The 22,053-nt window shown below is 41.9% G+C and overlaps 1 protein-coding gene across 3 annotated transcripts in view; it reads right to left on the minus strand.

Moving 5' to 3' along the window:
- Positions 1 to 22,053, minus strand: part of LOC133489214 (phospholipid phosphatase-related protein type 4-like) — a 206,143-nt gene that overhangs the window by 13,052 nt on the left and 171,038 nt on the right. For all 3 annotated transcript variants that reach the window (XM_061798087.1, XM_061798086.1, XM_061798088.1), the window contains one exon: positions 13,267 to 13,414. In XM_061798087.1, the coding sequence (XP_061654071.1) occupies positions 13,267 to 13,414 (148 nt within the window). The remainder of the gene's footprint in view (positions 1 to 13,266; positions 13,415 to 22,053) is intronic.

Raw genomic sequence — 22,053 nt, forward strand, 5'->3', positions numbered from 1 at the left:
CTAAACTCAACCACAAGCAGCACATCGACTCTCCTACCAGGGAAAATAACATTTTATACCACTGCTATACTACACTAAATAACGCATACAGCGCCAAACCTCGTGCAGCACCGGGCTCGTCTGATCACTGCTTATTTCACTTAATACCAACATTCAGGCAAGAACAGTGAAAACAGTGAAAAAGTGGACCAATAAAGCAAAGATAGAACTTCAAAGCTGTTTAGACTGCACAAACTGGAGTGTCTTTGAAAATTCAGCTGGCAGCCTGGATGAATATACGGACACTGTCACATCCTATATTAGTTTCTGTGAAGACGTGTGTGGACCAACAAAGTCATTTCGCAAATTCAATAACAACAAGCCGTGGTTCACTGCCAAACTTAAGCAACTTCGCCAAGCTAAGGAGGACGCATACCAAAGGGGGTACAGGGCCCTGTATAATGGGGCTAGAAACCAGCTGACTAAAGATATTGCCATTGCAAAAAGGAACTATACAGCAAAGTTGGAAAAATAGTTTAGCGCTAATGACTCTAAATCAGTCTGGCATGCATTACAATCGCTGACCAATTACAAGCGACGATCCCCCCAAGCTGAGAACAATAGCACACTAGCCAACGACTTTAATACCTTCTACTGCAGATTTGTAAACGACACTTTCACACTCCACACCCACCCAGCCGCACCACCGACGACAATCACACCTCTGACTTCTGCGTTAACCATCCACGAACAGGATGTGAGACACAACAAAAGATTAACAAAGCGGCAGGCCCAGACCATGTGTCCCCATCCTGTCTCAAAGTTTGCGCAGACCAGCTCGCTCCAGTCTTCACACAGATCTTCAATAGATCTCTGGAACTGTGCGAAGTACCATCCTGTTTCAAACGCTCCACCATCATTCCAGTCCCCAAGAAACCTACAATCTCGGGTCTAAATGAGTACAGGCCTGTCGCCTTGACATCTGTGGTAATGAAGTCCTTTGAACGTCTCGTGCTGGACCACCTCAAGAGTGTCACAGGTCCCCTGCTGGACCCACTGCAGTTTGCCTACCGAGTAACAGGTCTGTGGATGACGCAGTCAACATGGGACTGCACTTCATCCTAGAACACCTCGACAGTGCAGGGACCTATGCGCGGATCCTGTTCGTGGACAGCTCAGCGTTCAACACCATCATCCCTGAACTCCTTTCCTCCAAGCTTCTCCAGATCAGCGTCTCACCTGCCATCTGCCGGTGGATTTACAGCTTCCTGACGGGTAGGACACAGCAGGTGAGGCTGGGGGAGACCACCTCATCTACACACAGTATCACCACTGGGGCGCCCCAAGGTTGTGTCCTCTCTCCGCTGCTCTTCTCTCTCTACACGAACGACTGCACCTCAACGCACCCGGCTGTCTAACTCCTGAAGTTTGCAGATGACACCACTGTCATCGGCCTCATCAAGGACGGTGACGAGTCTGCATATCAACAGGAAGCGGAGCAGCTGGAGCTGTAGAAATGATCGTGGACTTCAGGAGGCATCCTTCTACACAGCTGCCCCTCACGCTGTCCAGCTACCTTGTGTCAACCGTTAAGACATGGTTCCTGGGAATTACAGTCTCTCAGGACCTGAAGTGGGCGATCAACATCAACTCCGTCCTCAAAAAGGCCCAGCAGAGGATGTACTTCCTGCAGCTTCTGAGAAAGCACGGCCTGCCACAGGAGCTGCTGAGGCAGTTCTACACAGCGGTCATCGAATCAGTCCTGTGTTTTTCCATCACAGTCTGGTTTAGTGCTGCTACAAAAAAGGACAAACTCCGACTGCAACGGACAATCAAAACTGCTGAAAAGATTGGTGGTACCCCTCTACCCACCCTTGAGGACTTGCACGCTGCCAGAACTAAGACAAGGGCGTGCAAAATCCTTTCGGACCCTCCACATCCCGGTCACCGGCTCTTCCAGCTCCTTCCCTCAGGTAGGCGCTACCGATCAATGGAAACTAGAACTAGCAGACATTCCAACAGCTTCTTCCATCTTGCAATCAACTTCTTAAACAGCTAACCTACTATTCCATTGCAACATGCTGCCAATTTTTTTGTCTTGAGTTTGTTGTCACATTTCTGTCGGGCCAATTATACATTACTCGTGCACTCACTGTAGTAGTCTCGCCACACTGCACTATGTGCATATCTGTTGTTGGCCAATACTGGCCACTCATACCAGAGTAGCATCTGCACCATTTGTACACTGACATTTGCACAATCAACATTGTCCCGGATTATCCCACTACTAGTCACTTTAAACTGCATACATTCCTTGAAGTCTCGGCGCCCTTTGCACAATGGTCATTGCACCGGACTATTGCTATATTAGTCATTCAAACTGCTCCAATTGGTAGAGAACTCTGCATCTTGTCAAAAAAAAGAAAAAAAAATAGTTACCAGATAACTATCCATTTTCTGAGGCGCTTCTCCTCACTAGGGTCACGGGCGTGCTGGAGCCTATCCCAGCTATCATCGGGCAGGAGGTGGGGTACACCCTGAACTGGTTGCCAGCCAATCGCAGGGCACATACAAACAGACAACCATTCCCACTCACATTCACACCTACCGGCTATTTTTAGAGTCGTCAATTAACCTACCATGCATGTTTTTGGGATGTGGGAGGAAACCGGAGTGCCCGCAGAAAACCCATGCAGGCACAGGGAGAACATGCAAACTCCACACAGGCGGGGCCGGGGATTGAACCCCGGACCTCAGAAATGTGAGGCAGACGCTCTAACCATATATATATATATATATATACCGGGGTTTTTCTCCGGGCACTCCAGTTTCCTCCCACATCCTAAAAAAAACATGCATGGTAGGTTGATTGAAGACTGTAAATTGACCTTAGGTGTGAAAGTGAGTTCGAATGCTTCTTTGTTCATATGTGCCGTGCGATTGGCTGTCGACCGGTTCAGGGTGTACCCCGCCTCTCGCCCGAAGATGGCTGGGATAGGTTCAAGCACGCCCGGGACCCTTGTGAGGATAAAGAAGTACAGAAGAGGGCTGGATATAGGTTGTTTATTTATATGTGCCCTGTGATTGGCTGGCAACCAGTTCAGGGTGTACCCCACACAGAAAAAATAAAAATAAAAAAATATCCATCCATCCATCCATTTTCTGAGCCGCTTCTTCTCACTAGGGTCGCGGGCGTGCTGGAGCCTATCCCAGTTGTCATCGGGCAGGAGGCGGGGTACACCCTGAACTGGTTGCCAGCCAATCGCAGGGCACATACAAACAAACAACCATTCGCACTCACATTCGCACTCACATTCACACCTACGGGCAATTTAGAGTCTCCAATTAATGCATGTTTTTGGGATGTGGGAGGAAGCCGGCGTGCCCGGAGAAAACCCACGCAGGCACGGGGAAAACATGCAAACTCCACACAGGCGGGACCAGGGATTGAACCCTGGTCCTTAGAACTGTGAGGCTGACGCTCTAACCAGTCTAACCGTCAAAAAAAAAAAAAAAAAAATATATATATATATATATATATATATATATATATATATATATACTGTTTTATGTGTTCTATCTTCACAATTGTATTGCTAGTAAAATGTAATCATTGTATATTGGAGTAGTTTTAGTAAAATGTTTAGACTTGTTCATCAATAATATATGTGAATTCAGCAGTCTGTAATATTCATTGTGTTGTGAAAACTACGACTCCCATTTTTCCTCTTCACTAACATTAGTCAAGCTCTCGTTTCTCCTTTAATTATTGACCTCCCACGTGTGTCAATGCATACATGCCTCCTCCTCAGCTTTGTCACGTCCCAAACATCCTTCAAATATCAGTATTCCTTTTATCTCAAAAGAAGAAGACATCCCATTTTTGTTGGTAAAAGTTGCTTTTTATTGTTTTTAAAGCTACAGAGATATTATATAATCTTAATTCAGACTGTAACATTAGCCATACAAACCTCTCCTTCAGATACTGATACTGGTAAGATCTTTTATTTCTGCCTTCATCAATAGTAATGAAAAGTAATAGTTCTAATGTTGACAGATGCTGTGTGTCAAAAATGTTGTTTTAAAGCTCAGCAAAAGTCTTCAACCCTGTTTAACAATTTTACCTGTAAAAGCAGATTTGGTTGTAAAAAAATGTTTGAATGTCTCTTAATGCAGTTGATAAGTTATATGATGAAAGATCCAAAGTACTTAGTAATGCATTTGATATAAACCCACCGTCCTACGCAGACCACGCTCTCTTGGGATTAAAGTGTGGCGGTAATGTATGAATTGCTAACACTGCTTTAACAATCCCCATTCTTTCTGTGTAATAACGATTGGTCAGGTGTGGTTATAAAATCGGCAAAGCCTTTTTCATGCCCCCAGCTTTGGACTATAGGTGATTCCTCAGAAACAGGGCGGAGGTTATCTCTGTGAACCCAGCCATACTGCCAAATCATTTTGGCAACAATATCGTTGAGACACAAATACACTGTATTTGCTGTTAAAACAATTCAGCATGAAATAAGAGCTCTGTTGTTTACATTCACCATCCTCCTCCAAGCACCCATGAAAGTGAGTATTTTTACCTTAAAGAACTGCACGAAAACAATCTTTTCACAGACTTGTTTGACTTCTTCATCGATCTGTCGAACTCAGAAGCTAAGCAGGGTCGGTCCTGGTTAGTACTTAGATGGGAGACCACCGAGGGAATACCACGTGCTGGGGTTGGGCAGTAGGCAATTCACCTGGGAGCTCCTGTACAAAGACTTGCGTGGATTTCCTACTAAAACATGGCGTACGCTCAAATCCAGAAAACGTCCTACGCACAAAAATATCCAGATGTATGAAACTGCGCACTCATGAAGCCAAGCATATTTCCTTTGTACATTCCAATTAACGTGGAAATGAGCGCACGTTTGGAGTAGCCAACTCCTCCCTGTCCTCCCACAACTTCACATTCAGAAAAATTATTTTTCTGAATGTGAAGTTTCTCAATGAAGTGGAGGCACGCAAGAAAATCCTCTTTGGCACGCTGTCCTACGGTGTTAACAACACACGAAAGAGGAGTGAATGGAACAGTGCGTGTGCGGCTGTCAATGCTGTGGAGACAGAACAGCGCGCACACTTTGAACTAAAAAGGAAGTGGTCAGACATTAAGGTGGATTTGAAGCAGAGAACAGCTACCCACCGCCAAAGTGTGGCCAAAAAAAGGTGGAAGAACCGGCGCGGAGGGCCTCACCCCGTTCGAGGAGAGAATCTCTGCGATCATGGGTGACGCTGCTCTCTCAGGGGTGATGGGAGGACATGTGGCTGACTATGATCACCCCACAAGGTTAATACCATGTATTTTTAGAACTCCTAACAAATGTGTTCACACAGTAACCTACACTCAGCCCTGTGAGATAAAGGTTCATGCGTAAATGTTGTATGTGTGGTATTTGTAATAAATCTTTTGAATTCAAATAGAAGCACATCAGCATATCAAAGAGGATATCAAAAACTTTGACTCCTTTTTGATTACTCAATTTATTATTTTAATACACAGGAGACAACACGCACACTGACAAAAAAAATCATGTTTTTTTTTAGGAGAAGAGGGGTAAATTATGTCAATTTAAACGCATTTTAATCATGTGCAACCGATGTACATGTTCAAATGAAGTAAATTCAAAGGACTCTTTTTTTCAGTGCATGTGCTTGAGTCACGAAGCGATTGTGAGGGCAATCGGTGGCATAAATGATCGCCTTGATCAATTAATAGGTGTCCTCACAAATATCAGTGATTCATTAAATACACTGGTAAACAAATGAATTCTCAGTCCTTGCCTCAATTGCATTGTTGAAATCAAATGTTGCCGGGCATGAATTCTTCATCAGTGCTAATTATTTATGTGTCTCTGGTGTGCAGATTTATGAGAACAGTTTCCCAGGATCACCTCGAAGTGTCGCCAAAGCACCAAAAGCTGCAGAAACGTCCGTACGCCAGCCATGCAGTTGGCGTGAGGGACCGCACATTTCCATGGTCATGTCACTCTTGATACATCTGAACTTTACTGTGAAAAAGAACGGACGCCACGTTTTTGTGCGTACGCACCTTTTGTACATGAGGCCCCTGCTCCTGTAAAAAAGCTACAGATTACAGAAACTGCAATTGTGGCCTAATGTTCCTCATGGCATTGAGCGCTCTAACTAAGTACAAACCTCAGGGGGCCAATATGACTGTGAAACCATTTAATTGACTGAACATATTACTTCAAATACACAACAAAATGTTGGATAATTAGTTTTGAAACCAAAACGTCTGGGATAATAGTCTGTTCAAAAATTGTATAATAATAATAATAATAGTAACAATTGCTTTAGTATCTCTATCTATCTATCTATCTATCTATCTATCTATCTATCTATCTATCAGTAAATAGTCTTTAGGGAAGTGTACTGAGAATGGTGTGCTTGTTAACGTTTAGGTACTTACTGTACTGTGTTGGCATGTCAAGTTGCTCATTTATTGTGGCTTCAACTACACTAATATTTAAGTTACTGGTTCATGTTGGGGAACTGTTGGGGAACTGTGCTCACTGGAACGTTCAGAAGCTTAGATATGCACCTGTAACCAATGCCATCGTTATGTTTTGCAACAATTAGTTTGTGATGGTCTCTTACCCATCATGAGATGTGTCTTGACTCACACCTTGGTAATGAGACCTTTCTGTAGCCCACCAATTAGGACTGAACCAGCTGATATTCATTTGCACTGACGAGGGGCTGGATTGCTGTTTGATTATTGATACATTTTAGGTGTTGTCTTGGCTTTCCAAGCCTTTTTGCACCTTATTTTCTTAATGTGTTCAATACATTTTCCCTGTGTCATTCCACATTTAATAACTTAATTTCAGATTTTATATGTTCTACTTTCTCTGTAGTGTGGATTACTTGGGTTGTTCCCAACATAGCACCTTTGGAAGTGTATTTAGTGAGAAAAATGGTGACGTTTTAAATACTTACTTCAACCGCTGTATATATACATTGGGGGGTGCAACGACACACAAAATTCACGGTTTAGTTCTGTTCAGTTCCATACTTAGGTGTCACAGTTCGATATTTTTTTGATACAAAAATGAGAAATCTTCTTGCCTTTAAACGAATTTTATTGAAATGACCAATGTAAAAATATGAATAATAATTTAAAAAAAAAACAAATGTATCTAATGGAGAAATCACCCATCTTCTGTGGTGCATTCTTAACCCACGCAGGCACGGGGAGAACATGCAAACGCCACACAGGGGGGGCTGGGATTTGAACCCTGGTCCTCAGAACTCTGAGGCAGATGTGCTAACCAGTTGTCCACCGTGCCGCCAATAATAATAATAATAATGATAATAATCGCCCCACCAGTCTACACGTGTTTTGTGGACTTGGAGAAGGCGTTCGACCGTGTCCCTTGGGGAGTCCTGTGGGGGGTGCTTTGGGAGTATGGGGTACCGAACCCCCTGATACGGGTTGTTCGGTCCCTGTACGACCGGTGTCAGAGTTTGGTCCGCATTGCCTGCAGTAAGTCGGACTCGTTTATGGAGAGCGTTGAACTCCGCCAAGGCTGCCCCTTGTCACCGATTCTGTTCATAACTTTTATGGACAGAATTTCGAGGCGCAGCCGAGGCGTAGAGGGGGTCCAGTTTGGTGGCCTCAGTATTGCATCTCTGCTTTTTGCAGATGATGCAGTTCTGTTGTCTTCATTAAGCCATGATCTCCAACTCTCGCTGGAGCGTTTCGCAGCCGAGTGTGAAGCGGCTGGGATGAGAATCAACACCTCCAAATCTGAGACCATGGTGCTCAGTCAGAAAAGGGTGGAGTGCCCTCTCGGGGATGAGATCCTTCCCCAAGTGGAGGAGCTCAAGTATCTTGGGGTCTTGTTCACGAGTGAGTGAATGGAACAAGAGATCGACAGATGGATCGGTGCAGCGTCTGCAGTGATGATGACTTTGTATCGGTCCGTTGTGGTAAAGAAGGAGTTGAGCCGAAAGGCGAAGCTCTCAATTTACCGGTCGATCTACTTTCCTACCCTCACCTATGGTCACGAGCTGTGTGTCGTGACCGAAAGAACAAGATCCCAGATACAAGCGGCCGAAATGAATTTCCTCCGCAGGGTGTCCGGGCTCTCCCTTAGAGATAGAGTGAGAAGGTCGGTCATCCGGGAGGAGCTCAGAGTAGACCCGCTGCTCCTCCACATTGAGAGGAGCCAGATGAGGTGGCTGGGGCATCTGATTCGGATGCCTCCCGAACACCTCTCTGGTGAGGTGTTCCGGGTACGTCCCACTGGAAGGAGACCCCGGGGACGACCCAGAACACGTTGGAGTGACTACGTCTCTCGGCTGAACAACTCGGGATCCCCACAGAAGAGCTGGATGAAATGGCTGGGGAGAGGGAAGTAATAATAATAACTATAATTATTATGAATATTATTATTAATAATCATAATAATAATAATTATTATTATACATGCAAATCACTCACCTTAAAAAGCCGTTTTGCATGCTGGGAATTCCTCCAACGCTAAAATATAATAATAATTATTATTCTTCTATATGATTATTATTATTATTGATATATGCAAATCAGTGGCCTTTCGCCGAAATTCGCCGTTTTGAACTCAAAATTGGTTATTTCTGTGTATCCTATGGATCCGATGAGGTTTTCCTGGGGGGGGCTCGATGTCGCCGTCGCTGTCTTAATAGGGTGTTTCGTACTCCTTGAACGCTGGCAGCTAGCAGTAAGGGTACTTTTACTCCGTTCCAATGATCTAAATGTCGCTCACTGCTTTTATTTATCAATTATTTCTTAGTTATCAACTATTTAAGCGCTAGTGACGTTTAAGTCTAGTTCACCAATCAAACGACACAAGAAAGTCATATGACCTCACACAACGTCTTCTATTGGGCTTCCTGGACATAGGTATTAACACTAGATAAACCAGCCCGGCTCATCGTCGTGCATAAATGGCCACCATTTTGGGAAGGTTGTCGTTACCATGAAGGCAAGTGCGTGCTCCTCTTGTTTACATTTAAGACAAACAAAAACAAAAGCTTGCATGTATTGTAGTATTTTTCTGGCACTGTCTGCCCAAACGGGGATATTTCAGCTCACTTATAACTTGAAAAAACACCGTGCAGTAAATTGCAAATGTTTTTTATTTTATTTTTATTTTTTTAATTGTTTGTGCTATTTACTCAGTACTTGAGTAATTATTTCACTGTGTAATTATTACTCTTAAGTACATTTTTGGAGGACTACTTTTTACTTGAGTCACATTATTGTCAAGTAACACTAGTCTTATAATGTTTGGCTCCTCTACCCACCTCTGGAGCGGACATCCTCTATTGCTACTCTTACGTTTAAGCAACATTTTTGCTCATCAGATCAGCCAGTGTCATATTTGTTGCACTGGTCTTTTGTATTTTCTCGTTGAGGTGCTGCGGGTCGTGGTCCTGGTTGCGGTCTCAGCGGAACCGCGAAGCACACGTAAGATCAGCGACAAGAACTGATTCGCAAGTACATTTTGTATTACTTGTAATTAGGAAACGCGTCTACAATTATCTAATTAGTTTACGGATGTTAGTGTTAAATGTATTAAGCGACGGAGCAATGTTAGGATATATCACAACACAGAATGAACTAACTTCAAATTCAGAAATGGCCAATAAAAATGGTACCTAATATTTTCCTGGAGGATGCATTTGGGATTTGCCTTTGAAGTTGGAAATAGTGAAAAATGAAGTGAATGGTTTTAGTAATTTTTTTTCCAGAATGAGTGCTTAAAGAGGAGGATGGTATACATGTGGCACAACTTGAAGCAGGCATCAAGTGCAAGTGGAGATGATTCCAGATTTTTTAATTTATGTTAAAATAAAATAAGAAAATCTCTGCGGGGGCTGGTGGATCCCCCAGACCCGCCCTACAATGTATTTTTTGTCACCTTTTCATGCCTTTGGTGTTTGCATGTCTGTTTATTATATTTTTTTAACTTAATGTAATAAAACATAAGCCTAGATTGAAGATACATTTCTTTATCAAGCCTTTTCCAGTGTGTCTCACAGGACTACATTTTCCGATGAGGGATATTACTGGGCCAGAGCATTCTGAAATCAGTAATCATTTCATGTGTCTTTAATTTTATATTATATATTATTTATTGTCGGAGAAGAATCCCCAATCTCGACATGCACCATGATATAAAATCACTACAGGACCATAGACAGTTTCCCCGTCCTTTAAAAGATGAATTAAAAAACTTCAAGCTATGTGTGTTTTGGTCTATACTAGAGTTTGTTTTCCATCCAGTCATTTTCTTCCGTTTATCCAACGTCGGGTCGCAGGGGCAGTACCTTTAGCAGGGAAGCTCAGACTTCCCTCTCCACTTCCTCCAGCTCTTCTGAGGGGATCCTGAGGCGTTCCCAGGCAAGCCGACAGACGTAATCTCTCCAGCGTATCCTGGGTTGTCCCCGGGGTCTCCTCCCGGTGGGACGTGCCCGGAACACATCACCAGGGAGGCGTCCTGGAGGCATCCTAAACAGATGCCCGAGCCACCTCATCTGCCTCCTCTCAAAGCGGAGGAGCAGCGGCTCTACTCTGAGCCCCTCCTGGATGACCAAGCTTCTCACCCTATCTCTAAGATAGGAGAGATGGGACACCCTGCGGAGGAAACTCATTTCGGCCGCTTGTTCTTTCGGTCACAACCCACAGCTTGTGACCATAGGTGAGGGTAGGAACGTAGATCGACCGGTAAATAGAGAGCTTTGCCTTTCGGGTTCACTCCTTCTTCACCACAACGGACCGATACAAAGTCTGCATCACTGCAGACGCTGCACCGATCCATCTGTCGATCTCTCGTTCCATTCTTCCCTCACTCGTGAACAAGACCCCAAGATACTTGAACTCCTCCACTTGGGGAAGGATCTCATCCCCGACCTAGAGAGGGAACTCCACCCTTTTCTGACTGAGCACCATGGTCTCAGATTTGGAGGTGTTGATTCTCATCCCAGCCGCTTCACACTCGGCTGCGAAACGCTCCAGCGAGAGTTGGAGATCATAGCCTGATGAAGCCAACAGAACCACATCATCTGCAAAAAGCAAAGATGCAACACTGAGGCCCCCAAACTGGACCCCCTCTATGCCTCGGCTGCGCCTACAAATTCTGTCCATAAAAGTTATGGAATCGGGACTAGAGTTTGTGTGTAAAATAAAAGCAATAAGAAAAGCCAATACCCGAAGGAGACAAGAGACAATAGCTGTGTTGATAATACCGCTAAGAACAACCCCAATTCCAATGAAGTTGGGACATTGTGTTAAACATAAATAAAAGCATAAACATAAATACAATGATTTGCAAATCATGTTCAACCTATATTTAATTGAATACACTACAAAGACAAGATATTTAATGTTCAAACTGATAACTGCTTCTCCGGGCCCGAACTAATCTAAGATGGACTGATGCAAAGTGGAAAAGTGTTCTGTGGTCCGACGAGTCCACATTTTAAATTGCTTTGGGAAATTGTGGACGTCATGTCCTCCGGGCCAAAGAGGAAAAGAACCATCCAGACTGCTATGGACGCAAAGTTCAAAAGGCAGGATCTGTGATGGTATGGGGCTGTGTTAGTGCCAATGGCATGGGTAACTTACACATCTGTTAATGCTGAAAGGTACATACAGGTTTTGGAGAAACATATGAGGCCATCCCAGCAATGTCTTTTTCATGGAGGCCCCTGCTTATTTCAGTAAGACAATGCCAAACCACATTCTGTACGTGCTACAACAGCGTGGCTTCGTAGTAAAAAAGTGCGGGTACTAGACTGGCCTGCCTGCAGTCCAGACCTGTCTCCCATTGAAAATGTGTGGCGCATTATGAAGCGTAAAATACGATAACGGACACCCCGGACTGTTGAATAGCTGAAGCTGTACATCAAGCAAGAATGGGAAAGAATTCCACCTACAATGCTTCAACAATTTGTGTCCTCAGTTCCCAAAGGTTTATTGAATGTTGTTAAAAGAAAAGGTGATGTAACACAGTGGTAAACATGACCCTGTCCCATCTTTTTTGGAACGTGTTGCAGCCATAAAATTCTAAGTTAATGATCATTTGCTAAAGAAAAATAAAGTTTATCAGTTTGAACATTAAATATATTGTCTTTGTAGTGTATTCAATTAAATATAGGTTGAACATGATTTGCAAATCATTGTATTATGTTTTTATTTATGTTTAACACAATGTCCCAACTTCATTGGAATTGGGATTGTAGAACTACGAACGTATTACTGGTGATTTGGATTAATTAGCGAACCCCCATGAAAAAAAATAACAAATCCCACATCAGAATTTTCGTATTCAAATCAAAACAAGTCAAAGAATAATATATTTCTTACCTTATTCTGACAAGCTCTATAATGCCGCCCATGGGTGGCACCATTTTGACTAATGTAGTGCGCATCACTACATCACTTCTGCAGATGTATGCATTATAGATCTCCATAAAGTTTGTTAGAAAAAAAAATTAGCTCGCCGCTGCAGAATGTGCCAATCAGCCGCACGGATAACATGGAACCGCCATAACAGAAGCTGAAAAGGAGCCATCGCTGCAAAGAGTGACAGCGGTAGATGGATGGGAGAAAGTTTACCCAACACAGCAACCTGAAAGATGACTAGCATGAGGCTAGAACAGCCGGTCTATCATGAGGCTAAGTAGCAGCAGGCTAGCTGCAAAGGCAGCAGCTTGGTCAGGTAGGCAAGGATTTATGGCACCGACGAGTACAAAACAGACCCGGGATTCTACGTATGGTCAAGGTACGGCAAGGGATCCGAGTTAAAGTAAATTATTTTAAACTAAAAAGAAAAACCTCTCTGTATGGAGAAGTGCCAGCTAAAACACGGCAGTCAAAACGTACCAGTGTACTCTCTTACTGATTCAATAGATAGTCTTCAAATTATCAAATTGGATTTTTCATTTGTTGCACTATTATTTCGGAATAGCAGTAGGAGTAACGATTTGATTGTGATTCGCTGGTCAATCGTTACTGTCAATACGAATAGTGTGAAACTTCAAGTAATCACACCTGTATTACTGTGGTAGGGTATGACGGGGAAAATGTCATTCAATACAGTAGCTCTGGATTTAAATGTCATTTGGAGGGAAAGACGAGTGTTGTCAATGTTGGCTGGCTATTTGTTATACTTTAATCCTGTTTAACTTTTTATCTGAATGTGCAATAAGTAGTCCTTGAGTAGTCCATACCTTCCATTGCACCAGTAGTGGAGGCCGGTGGTGATGACTCCTGGTCCATTAGGGCTCTGTACCGAATAGATCCAGTGCAACTGACAGTGCTGCCACCATCCTCTGATCGAGAGTTGAGCAAGCCCTGCTGTTTTGAGAAAGCAATTACCTAGAAAGACAGATTAGAGTGAAAAGTGAGCTCATGCTAGTTACTGTGGCATAGTCAATATCCACTGAACAGAAAGCCATGCTCACAGATATTATACTTTTTTTTTTTACTTTATTGATCATTTTAATTGTTTTTGATTGCCCTCGGTGCTCTGTCATTAGTTTACCGGCGCTGTTTACTGGAGCTGGTCTGAGGCTTCACTCCTCCTGCCTGATCCCAAATCACTGTGCCCTGTGTGATGGAGCTGACTTTTTGGTAACAGTGTTGTCTGCAGCCACTGATCTAGGACTGCTGCCCTTATCATTGTTCTTGGCTACTGCAAGTATACTATAAGATTGTTTCCATTCCGGCATGGTTAGCCCTCGGGCTAGCTCCGGCCAGTGAGCCATGACAACCATCTGCACAGCACAGCTAGCATTTGCTAGCTCACGGACATCGGGTCAGCTCATTGTTGTTTTCATCGTTTGTGTTTTTTTTCATTGTGTTTTTACACTAACTTTGGATTTTGGACTGTCGACCCTTTGATGTCTAACCATCTTGCTGATTGTTTCTTTGATTAATAGCTGTGATTTACAAGAGGACACACTGCTTGTCTGCATTGGGCTTCCTTCTTGTTCACGTGACATCACCCTGCATGGCAGCTTGCACAATAGAACTAAGATGAGGAGTGGATCACAACTAGACTCGGAGCTGGAGTGGGCCAGCTGGTCCAACGGGAACACTGGACTTGAAAGTGCTACAGACTTGGAGTTACTATGCTATTAGGTTACTACTTGCTATACAAAGGTCCATAAGCACGGTCTCTCTGCTTCTTTGTGTTCACGGTTTGTTCTTCACCTGGAGTATTTGTGGGATTCCTAATGATCTCCAACCCCTCTCTGCTGCTTTGATAACCCCAGCTTGTTCGCTGTTTGCTTTTATTTTGCTTTGTTTTACTCTACTGTCTGCTGCCAGGTCGGCATTGCAAATGAGAATCTGTACTCAACTGCCTCACCTGGATTCATAAAGATGAAATAAAAAATTAAAAATTAAAACTCAAATCTTATTATCTGTGCTTCACTGTATGTTCGCTATGGGTTAAATTGGCCAGCCAATGGCTCTCGTCTAAAGGATCTTTTCAGCATGCCTTCACACTACCATATAGTATCTGCAAGGAGCATAAAAAAGATCACGTGATTCAGTCACACCAATGTAAATGCCTTTTCCTTCGCCTGCTACTGATATCTGTAAACATTCAACCAAACCTTGGTCCTGCTTCTGCTCCTATGCATTCATGTACTCTGAACTCCGTTTACAACTGTAACGTCTTGGTTTCATGCATTTAAATATACGTACCCTTCTACCCAAATTAGATGAGTTGATTGTTTATTCTTACACCACAACTCAAAACATTATAGTTTTCTCTGAAACCTGACTCCGAGTGACCAAGGGTTACACTCGTCAGTGATGAAAACTCTGGTCGCAGAAAGTCTGCTCCCCTCGCCATCGACCCAGACGTCAGACAGCTAACAACTGCCCAAAAACCCACTGCCACCTCTTCCTCTACTCCACGGCCGTCCCCAAGGAATCGTGAGACAGTTCCCTGTCCTACCGGCACCACCAAACCTTCACACCAGCCATCAGCAGCAGCATTACTACCGCCCAATCTGCTCCCACATCTGCCACCAGCAGGCCTGCTTGAACTCAGCAGAGTAGCGGAGCAGGTTCCACCTGACTCATTATTGGAGACTCCATAATCCGGAATACCAGACTGTACTCCACAAGAATTATTTGCTTCCCTGGTGCCACAGTTAAGGACATCACTGCCAAGATCCACCCCACCGTTCACACCATCACATCCATGTTGGTACCAACCACACCTCAAAACAACAGTCAAAGCTTTTATACTAGGACGCGATTAAACTTTTTGACAACATTAAACAAGGATAAACTATTTTATCTCTGGCCCAGTCACCACTCTTGGTTGTGGAATTGGGAACTTGGTGAGTTTACAACTTTTGGATACCACTGCATTGTTTTTAGCAATCTTAGTATCTTCTCTGTGTGTGTTTACAGGCCTTCCATAATTTATCACAGATTTTTCACAAATCCTGTCCATTATCTCTAACAAATATAGCTAGGTCATTATTTTAGGTGATTTTTACATGCATGTTAATAATCCATCAGACTAATTTGTGGGTTACTTTTAAAATGTTTGTAACTGCATGAATTTCCCTCAACATATTTCTCAACCAACCCATAACAAAGGTCATACTTTGGACCACATCATCACCTCAAGATACAATAGTATCAATACACAATACAGTACAATACAATACAGTTTTTGTTTTTTTTACTCCCTTCTTCTTTTCCTTTCGGCTTGTCCCGTTAGGGGTCGCCACAGCGCGTCATCCTTTTCCATGAGAGCCTATCTCCTGCATCCTCCTCTCGAACACCAACTGCCATCATGTCTTCCCTCACGACATCCATCAACCTTCTCTTTGGTCTTCCTCTAGCTCTCTTGCCTGGCAGCTCCATCCTCATCATCCTTCTACCAATATACTCACTCTCTCTCCTCTGGACGTGTCCAAACCATTGAAGTCTGCTCTCTCTAACTTTGTCTCCAAAACATCGAACCTTGGCTGTCCCTCTGATGAACTCATTTCTAATTTTATCCAACCTGGTCACTCCGAGAGCGAACCTCAACATCTTCATTTCCGCCACCTCCAGCTCTGCTTCCTGTTTTCTCTTCAGTGCCACTGTCTCTAATCCATACATCATGGCTGGCCTCACCACTGTTTTATAAACTTTGCCCTTCATCCTAGCAGAGACTCTTCTGTCACATACACACCTGACACCTTCCTCCACCCGTTCCAACCTGCTTGGACCCGTTTCTTCACTTCCTGACCACACTCACCATTGCTCTGGACGGTTGACCCCAAGTATTTAAAGTCCTCTACCTTTGCCATCTCTTCTCCCTGTAGCCTCATTCTTCCCCCACCACCCCTCTCATTCATGCAGATATATTTTGTCTTACTTCGGCTAATCTTCATTCCTCTTCTTTCCAGTGCATGCCTCCATCTTTCTAACTGTTCCTCCACCTGCTCCCTGCAGATCCCAACATCATGTGCAAACATCATGGTCCACAGGGATTCCAGTCTAACCTCATCTCTCAGCCTATCCATCACCACTGCAAACAGGAAGGGGCTCAGGGCTGATCCCTGATGCAGTCCCACGTCCACCTTAAATTCTTCTGTCACACCGACAGCACACCTCACCGCTGTTCTGCTGCCCTCGTACATGTCCTGTATTATTCTAACATACTTCTCTGCCACTCCAGACTTCCGCATGCAGTACCACAGTTCCTCTCTGGGTACTCTGTCATAGGCTTTCTCTAGATCTACAAAGACACAATGTAGCTCCTTCTGACCTTCTCTGTACTTTTCCCTCAACATCCTCAAGGCAAATAATGCATCTGTGGTACTCTTTCTAGGCATGAAACCATACTGTTGCTCGCAAATACTCACTTCTGTCCTGAGTCTAGTTTGTTTGTTTTTTTTACTCCGAATTATTTTAAACACAGTGACATTCCAAAATGCATCTTGGGGAAGCGCCATCTAAATGCTGAAGTGACTGCTAATTTTATTAACCTTTACGCAGAACACCCCACAGACATTTTACCTTCTTCTTCCAATTTTAATGTGGCTGGTTTTAACAGCAAACTTATATCACCACTTGACACACCAGCTCCATTAAAATAAAAACAAAAAAACTTCAACCTCAAACACAACCCAACCAGGGGGAACAGATGCAATAAAACAACTAAAAATAAAACATTGAGCTGCAGAAAGGAAATGGGGGAAAAAAATCTTTAAATTGATACCCAAATATTTAAAGACTACCAAACTATCTGTAATAGAGCCATCAGAAATGCAAGGCAGACAATGTTCTAACCTGATAAAAATTAACCACAATAACCCAATAATTCCATTGACCACTTGATCAACCCCCTTTTTAATGTTCCCAGCAAGGTATCTGATGCAAACTGTGAGGATTTTGCAACCCACTTCAGCAACAATATAAAAACAAGCTTTTATTCCACCACCACTTAATAGTCTTAATGTAGCTCAACCCTTGTATTTATGTGAGGAAATACTGGGCAGTTTTATTCTGGTTAATGTGGGAATGCTGGAGAAGGTTGTGTCCCAGTCAACGCCAGAAACCTTAGAGAGCTAGAATATAGGGATCTAGTCCAAATGATTTATTGCCTAGGACGTCATCACTTGGCAGCGTGCCAGCACACGTGTCCGATGACATCACTGAGGGAAAATGACAAAATGATGGCTGGCCTATGACATCATCACTTGGCAGCGTGCCAGCGCACATGCACAATGACGTCACACCCGGTAAAAACAAAATGACGCCACACCCGGTAAAAACAAAATTACGTCACATCTGGTGAAAACAAAGTGAGATCATGTTTCCTGCCGTTTTTGATGATGGTTGGACCTTATTGTATAATTTTGAGAGGCATACTCTTCCAGAATATTTTGATGGAACTCTAAATTGTACCACTTGAAGAGCAATCGAGTCCAACCATTGCATTCATAGTACTGGTATTTAAATTGAAATCCGGTTTTGACTGTATTATGAGCTTTATTTCATCATGCTCAGATGAGTGAGCAGATGTTTTCTCGAACGAAGAAAACAAGTCAGATAGTCAGATCGTACCATCGTGTTTGAATTGGAATGAAAGAAGTCGGATAATGTGTCACGTGGTCATATTCGAGGCTAGGTTACGTATGTGCTGAATTACTAACATACCATTATTCAAGGTTTTAGGGTTTTTGACTTTGTTTCCCACCAACTTTTTAAATCAGTATTTTAGAATGGACAATTAGTAATTGGAAAAACATGACTTCTGTGTTTCTTACAAAGTTTTAACAATAGATCTATTACGCCGATGACATTTTCTAATTTTTCAACTCTAACATTTCAAAATCCGTGTATTTATTATTAATAATATTACACATACGCTGACTGACTAACATCTATTACTCAACGTTTTTTTTCACCTCAACTTTCAAAAAAACAGTATTTTCTCTCTGCTTATAAAGAAGGGATTGATCCATCTCATCACAGAAAACCTAACAAGCCATTAAACATAATGGATACCTCACTAAAATCAACTTTTGTGTATTATTTTAATGCAACATTCTCATTGCCACCAAACTACAAAATATTACAACAATACCCAGACAAATAGGGAGTGCTCAATCCGCCTCCGGTCCAACCTCTCCTGCACACAGACATCCAACTAATGAAAACAATTCAACAACAGGTTCCTTGTTGTGTGTTATGTTTGACATGAAGTATAGATACCTCGTTTTGTTGTATAGAAGCTTGAGTTTTGTATATGAATACGGGTGGAGTCATAATAATAATGATTATAAACTTAAAGTAAAGTGAACCACCGAAACATGAGGTGAACCTGTAGAATTTCTCCATCGACAGTATTATTCAGTGCAAACTACAACAATAAACCCATGATAAAAATGAATGGACCTCTGACCATAACAAAACTGATTAAGGATTGTTCTCTTAAGGGTATGCTTTTGCTAAATATCTTGTGTCAGGTGTCATGAGTGTGAAGAGGGAACCTAATGTGGTCAACGAGAGTATATTTATAGTTAATGCCTGAAAGTCTCTGTTTAAAAAAAACCCATCTATATTTGTAAATGGTTCAGTTGAGTGCGAATGAGGTGCGCTCGTAGTTTGCTCGTTTAGCCTTTTCGGAAAAAGATTCATTTTATTATTGTTTGTGATATTATAATGTGATATTTGAACTTGCACATTCCTATATTATTATTTTTTACAATAAAAGACAACAATTTGATTAAGTTGCATAATACTGTATTTCTCCATTGCTAAAACACAAAACCCTATTGTCTGAACTGTTTTATTCTCACTCATCAAAACAAACAAACTAAATCATAATATACACAGTAAATTTCCCAATAGTTTTCTAGACCAAGCTGTTGATGCAAAATATTCTATACCAGTTGCTATTGATTTTCTGTACATCGCATCTATGGATTGTGTGGGATAATAATTTCTGGACATACAACCTTCATTTCTGTACACGGTTATATTATTATACCAGTGGTTCTCAACCTTTATACACCATTGACTACCTTGAAAAAAACATAACCTAGCTCTGCAAGTACCACTATATTGTACCACATTAAAATTCAGGAATTTAGCAAGCCTGAGTGTTCATTGAACATGGCATCATGTTGGTATCGTCTCTTTTTAAGTATCTACAACTACGTATTTAATTTCAGTTCAATGATTTATCCAGATGCCTTAAAACCTGCATAATTCTGTGAATTGCTAAACCAATGAAACTGACTCAATTAAAAGTTTGCAATATATAGTTTAAATATGAGAAACTGTTATTCATTTAAGTAAACTGCTTTAAAGTACCTTACATCAAGAATTCACATTTCCAGTGGGTGGCGGTGTGGGGGTGTGATGCTCCCAGCAGGATGGATGTTGAGGCGGATGGGAACATCTGTTGGAGATGACAATGGCTGCGGGGGGTTGCTGTAAACATTATGAGAAGCAAGAATGTGGAAATGGCATCTGGAGCCAGCGGCAAAGGGCCATCATTCTGCAGAGCAATGATGACGTCAATGGACGACGGACCAATCAGACGACAACGATTCCATACTTTGTCTTTCAAACATTGTATAAGTCTGGGGCAGGAACAGATAGTTTTGTTCGGAAGCAGAGCTCTGAAGTATGTATAGACTCCTCTGTCAGGAATAAATTGGTTGGTTTTTAACACGTCGTTATAATCGTAGTTCTTTCACAAAAATGAACATGCTAGGAAATAGTATGTTAGTAAATAGTATGTTAGTAAGTCAGCACATACGTAACCTAGCCTCGAATATGACCACGTGACACATTATCCGACTTCTTTCATTCCAATTCAAACACAGTAGTACGATCTGACCACCTGAATTGTTTTCTTAGCTAGAGAAAACATCTGCTCACTCATCTGAGCATGATGAAATAAAGCTCACAATACAGTCAAAACCGGATTTCAATTTAAATTCCAGTACTATGAATGCAATGGTTGGAGTCGATTGCTCAAGTGGTACAATTTAGAGTTCCATCAAAATATTCTGGAAGAGTATGCCTCTCAAAATTATACAATAAGGTCCAACCGTCATCATCATGTGGCGACATCAACAAAGCCTGCAAGAATTTGGCTAAGGAATAACTTTAAATTTAATGTTGTCTTTTTTCTGTATTATGATCCCAAAACAGAAGGGATGACGATGATGACAAAGTGGAAAAGTGCGATTATAGCCATGAAAGCAGGACTAGAACTTATAAAAGCATAAAAAGCTGGTACTACCCGTCCTGCCTGCTCAGTACAATATGGTTCTGTTGACCTCAATAATAATGAAGAATGACGCGGCAAGGTAAGTTGTGTTGCTGAAGAGATTGACTTCCCAGGCATACAAAGAAATCCTACCGCTGCAATTGTCTGCCAGTACAAATTGTGTTGTTTTGTAAGTTTATTCAAGACAAATCCTGATCCAAAGCATGCCACATCAGTCTAAGTTGTTGTTTTACCAGAGTGGTTTAACTTACTTATACACTTGTATGACAGTTAAAAATGTTAAAAAGGGTGAAGTATGAAGTCTTACAGTAAGTGTTCTTGACACCTATGACACACATCATTGATGGATGAGTAATTTCCTTTTATTTTTGTTAGCAGTTTAAAAGATACACTTGTATGGTTGTTGAAAAATGTTTAATGTTTTTATTGTTGTTTTTTCCATTTCCACTATTTGTTATGGGGAGAAAATGTTCATATATGTAAACACCTTGCAGTTTCCCAAATTCATTTTGTTTGGCTTTAGGGTCACTATTTACATTTGACTGTGTTTTATTGTGATCCATCCAATTCTATTACTAGTAACACATCATCATAAATTCAAATTAGAACGATTTTTGCTCCATTTTTTTTTAGATTTGTTCATCAGTAATACAGTTTGGAATATTGAAACGCTGTTGTGAAAACTGTTTCTTTTGTAGTTGGCAATCTTGCCAACAGTTTTTGAAGCTTTTAGCGCTATAAGTTAAGGATGTGTTTAAATGGAAGAGAAAAAACACTGAAACTAATAAAACCAAGTCTTAATCCCTAAACGTGCTGTATACTGACACATACGCGCGCGCACACACACACACACACACACACACACATGAATACACTTTACTATCAAGATCGGGGTAAATTTCATATTTATACTTAATGAGTAATCAGGTTTACATGCAGACCTTTTCTCATTCTGATTGAAACATGCTGATGCCTTAAACACATACCATTGATATTTATTCAAACTAAAAAAAACAGTGATCTACTCATATCGTTAATAAAAACAAAAATCTGTTCTGAAAAAATAAAGTGATGGCAAGTAAATATAGTACAGCTATTGAGTTCAAGTGAAGAACCTCATCATCAAATTTGACTGATGTCAAAATATGACTAGGTGACTAACAAACTCAATTTTCTTATCACATAGGGCACTGAGCAAATCACCAGATCAACAAGTATTTTGCATGGACAAGCTCTCACATGAGGT

Source organism: Phyllopteryx taeniolatus, chromosome 14 (assembly GCF_024500385.1).
Source record: "Phyllopteryx taeniolatus isolate TA_2022b chromosome 14, UOR_Ptae_1.2, whole genome shotgun sequence".
Taxonomy (NCBI): Eukaryota; Metazoa; Chordata; class Actinopteri; order Syngnathiformes; family Syngnathidae; genus Phyllopteryx; species Phyllopteryx taeniolatus.